The following is a 4,373-nucleotide window of genomic DNA, read 5'->3' on the forward strand; positions in this document are numbered from 1 at the left end:
CAAAAAAGACTTCAACGTACACCATTGCCGGTCTGTCGAAAGCAGATTTCAAAAGCACTTGAGTGGTTAAATTGAACCATTCTGACTACTTTGACATCGGAATATCACAGGAGAATTTGAGCCAGTACCCTTTGAGTGATGCACCAGTTGTAATTGACTATCGTCAATCAATAATAAATAGGGAGCGAGAGGCTACAAGTGTTCATGATAATGAAGAAGAGATAGGTACCGAAGAGGGTCCTTGTACTTTTGTAGTTCAAGGGCTGACTGGAGAAGAGTATTCTACCATGTCTTTGGAGGCAATAAAGGCTCGAGCACTGAAGCATTTGACATCTAACAAAAAAATCATGTTTGCAGGCCATTCACAACAACCCAACTCCATTTATAATAACCCTCAACTATTTCCTGCTATGCTACCATGGCTATTTCCTTATGGCCTTGGAGGTATCAAAAATGATATGATACCCTATAACATATCTACTATGGCCCACAAGCGTTTACTGTTAATGTATCATGATAAGTGATTCCAAATGGATCCACATTTTCCACTTATTGCATTCAATCACTTGTGCAAGAGGGCCATTGCAAGCATGGCAGATACGAGTCCTTTTTATATTCAGGAAGCTACAATGCAGCACCACAACATTCACATTTTTGATTATTTAGGAAACTAGTCATGTGACCACCTCCTGAAAGCCCATCAGATTTATACCCATTTACTATATATATATAGTATTGCTATTTTACATTGGATAAAGTGTATATTTCCATTTACCTACAGAGAGTACCTACATATACATTGAAAGCAACAACCAGTATTATCCTCCATTTTTCTCTAAATTTTTCCAGTCTTTTATAGTTAATTTCAAGTAGATTACTACATATGGAAAGTTCTCCTGGACTCTGACCATGCTCCCCAATATTGCACAAGCAGTAACTTTCCCTCAATTTCTTATTGCTATTTTTAACTCAAAAAGTGCAAATAACCTCAGTTTAAAATATGCTAAACATTGTCATCAATAGTGCACATTGCCCCCCATTTGTTTCTGATTTGTCTTCTATTTTTATTGCTATATTTCCTTTCAGGAAATGTTCATTATTCTACATCATCAAACCATCAATTTTTATGGGAGAACAGTGTTAGAGGTAGTAAAAAAATCCTTGAGAAAAGAGGGTAATAAACTAGTGTTTTTATAAACTCAGAGGACTCATAACATCATTGCTGACAATGAGCACCATATTCCAATTTTCTCTAATTTTTGTGCTATTTTCTGGCAATTGTTAGATAAATTTTCATTTGAGAAAATGCACCTGGGACCCTTGAAACACCTCCAACATATCTTGTGGATAAGATTCAGACCAATGGACCAGAAGTCAAGTAGTGATTTGTGGTTGGTGGCAGATGTCTCGTCTACAATGAACACTGGAATGAATGCTTCCACTACCTATACAAAGTTGCCACCCATCCCCTGGTGCATAACACCATCAACATCAAATGCATCCTCATGTACATGGTAGACATGATCCTGCAGCATTAAAATACAAAGCTGCATGGGAAGACACCACAATGGCTCAACATGGTAAGCAAATGCAAGTGGATCAACACTGTTGTTTTTAACATTTTATCACAGGGCTTCTTCGCCTCATGGACAGCACTGTCATATACGCCTGCACATTGAACTATCCTAAGGATTGAGTGACTGGTTTACAGAAGGCAGAATACAATGTAATCAATTCATGGTGCTTTGCAGGGTAGGCAGATTAATACAATGTAATACAATAAATTGTTAAACAACAATTCAGAAAACGTCTCCTCAATCCTGAAGTAGTAAAAGAGTTGTATATTGTCCAAGGCATAATACTGGGCAAACCTGAGGATATGACCAGGAATGCATGTACCAACTAAAAATAACAAAGGGGAATATGTAGGGGGTGCTGCCATCGAACAGACTGGTGTTAAAGGTGTGAAGGGTACTCACTGCTACTCTACTACTTGCACACATGTAGTAGTATCAAAATGAGTCTACACTGAAGGGAATTGAGCCACAGGAAGGTCTTGGGCAGAGTTTAGCATAAGTTCAAAAAACACGAAATTACAAACAGATGTACCTCCACAAAGGGTCAACAGATTCATAAGTGGTTTGTTGGAGCATTTTTGAGATGTGAAGTAGTGTCCAAATGAGTCCACATTGAGCCATAGGAAGGTCATGGGCAGAGTTCACCATAAGTGCAAAAACATGAAAATACAAACAGACATACCTCCATGAAGGGATGACAGATTCGTAGATGGCTTGTTGGAGCATTTTTGGGATGTGTAGTAGTATTAAAACGAGTTTACACTGAAGGGAATTGAGCCACAAGAAGGTCCTGGTCATAGTTTATTATAAGTCAAAAAAACATGAAAGTACAAATAGAAGTACCTCCACGAGGGGTTGACAGATTCGCAAACGGTTTCTTGGAGCATTTTCGGGACGTGAAGCACTATCCAAACAAGCCTACATTCAGGGAAATCGAGGCACAGGAAGGTCTTGGGCAGAGTTTAGCAGAAGTGCAAAAACATGAAAGTACAAATAGATGTACCTCCACCAAGAGTTGACGGTTTCATAAACAGTTTGTTGGAGCGTTTTCGGGACGTAAATTAGTATCCAAACAAGTCTAAGTTGAAGGAAATCGAGCCACAGGAAGGTCTTGGGCAGAGTTTAGCAGAAGTGCAAAAACACGAAAATACAAATAGACGTACCTCCACGAAGAGTTGACGGTTTCGTAAACGGTTTGTCGGAGTATTTTTGGGACGTGAAGTAGTATCCAAACGAGTCTACGTTGAAGGAAATCAAGGCACAGGAAGGCCTTGGGCAGAGTTTAGCAGAAGTGCAAAAACACGAAAGTACAAACAAACATACCTCCACGAGGAGTTGACAGATTCGTAAACGGTTTCTTGGAGCGTTTTCGGGACGTGAAGCACTATCCAAACGAGTCTACGTTGAAGCGAATCGAGCCACAGGAAGGTCCTGGGCAGAGGTTGGCATTAGGGCAAAAAGACGAGTCATGGCATTGCCTGAAAATGACGTACTTCCTTTGCGGGCTACCTTCAAAATGCAAGGTAGCCCACAAGGGAAGTACGTCATTTTCGGAAATTTCCGTGACTCAACTTGTGAGTCATTCCTTTTGATCAGCGGAATATTCACCATTATCCTCACAACTTCTCAGTACCTTCCTGCAGTCCGTTTCGCTTGAGTGTGGACTCGATTCAATACCTACGCATTCCACGAACAAGCTCCACAAAACCGTTTACAAAACGGTCAACTTCCCATGGAGGTAAGTATCACTTTGTATATTCGCATTTTTGCACTCATGCTCACAAGCTCTCAGTACCTTAATCTGGACCATTTGGCGTGTGCGTGGGCTCGTTCGAATAGCCCCAAACTCCCTGAAAACGGACCACCAAACCGTTTGTGAAATGGTTGAGGCCTCGTGGAGGTAGGTCACTTTGTATATTCGCTTTTTTGCACATATCCTCACAAGCTCTCAGTGCCTCATTCTGGTCCGTTTGGCATGCGCGTGGGCTCGTTCGGATACCCCCAAACTCCATGAAAATAGTCCACAAAACCGCTTTCAAAATGGTTAAGGCCTTGTGGAGGTAAGTCACTTTGTATATTCGCTTTTTTGCACATATGCTCACAAGCTCTCAGTACCTTAATCTGGACCATTTGGCTCGTTTCGGATAGCCCCAAACTCCCTGAAAACGGACCACCAAACCGTTTGTGAAATGGTTGAGGCCTCGTGGAGGTAGGTCAAATTGTATATTTGCCTTTTTGCATTTATGCTCACAATTGCTCAGCACCTCATTCTCATCTGTTTGGCATGCATGTGGGCTCGTTCGGATACCCCCAAACTCCATGAAAATAGTCCACAAAACCGCTTTCAAAATGGTTAAGGCCTTGTGGAGGTAAGTCACTTTGTATATTCGCTTTTTTGCACATATGCTCACAAGCTCTCAGTACCTTAATCTGGACCATTTGGCTCGTTTCGGATAGCCCCAAACTCCCTGAAAACGGACCACCAAACCGTTTGTGAAATGGTTGAGGCCTCGTGGAGGTAGGTCAAATTGTATATTTGCCTTTTTGCATTTATGCTCACAATTGCTCAGCACCTCATTCTCATCTGTTTGGCATGCATGTGGGCTTGTTCGGATACTCCCAAACTCCATGAATATGATCAACAAAACTGTTTATGAAAAGGTTGAGGCCTTGGTTGATTGTTATACTTTGAATATTCGATTTTTTGCACATATGGTTGATAAGCTCTAGTAATGTTAATCTTGGTCCATTTGGCTCGTTTGAGATAGAGAGAGCAGAGGCATCACTAATTCATAT

The 4,373-nt window shown here is 41.0% G+C and overlaps 1 protein-coding gene across 1 annotated transcript; it reads left to right on the forward strand.

The window, feature by feature from the left end:
- Positions 1–3,093: 3,093 nt before the first annotated feature.
- Positions 3,094–4,209, forward strand: LACBIDRAFT_335967 (uncharacterized protein; the record flags this gene model as incomplete). Its single annotated transcript, XM_001890878.1, has 8 exons — positions 3,094–3,151; positions 3,174–3,315; positions 3,370–3,394; positions 3,598–3,637; positions 3,726–3,786; positions 3,839–3,946; positions 3,999–4,066; positions 4,148–4,209. The coding sequence occupies 8 exons, from the start codon at positions 3,094–3,096 to the stop codon at positions 4,207–4,209; spliced, it is 564 nt and encodes a 187-aa protein (XP_001890913.1).
- Positions 4,210–4,373: the final 164 nt, after the last annotated feature.

Source organism: Laccaria bicolor, genomic scaffold (genome assembly GCF_000143565.1).
Source record: "Laccaria bicolor S238N-H82 LACBIscaffold_211 genomic scaffold, whole genome shotgun sequence".
Classification (NCBI taxonomy): Eukaryota; Fungi; Basidiomycota; class Agaricomycetes; order Agaricales; family Hydnangiaceae; genus Laccaria; species Laccaria bicolor.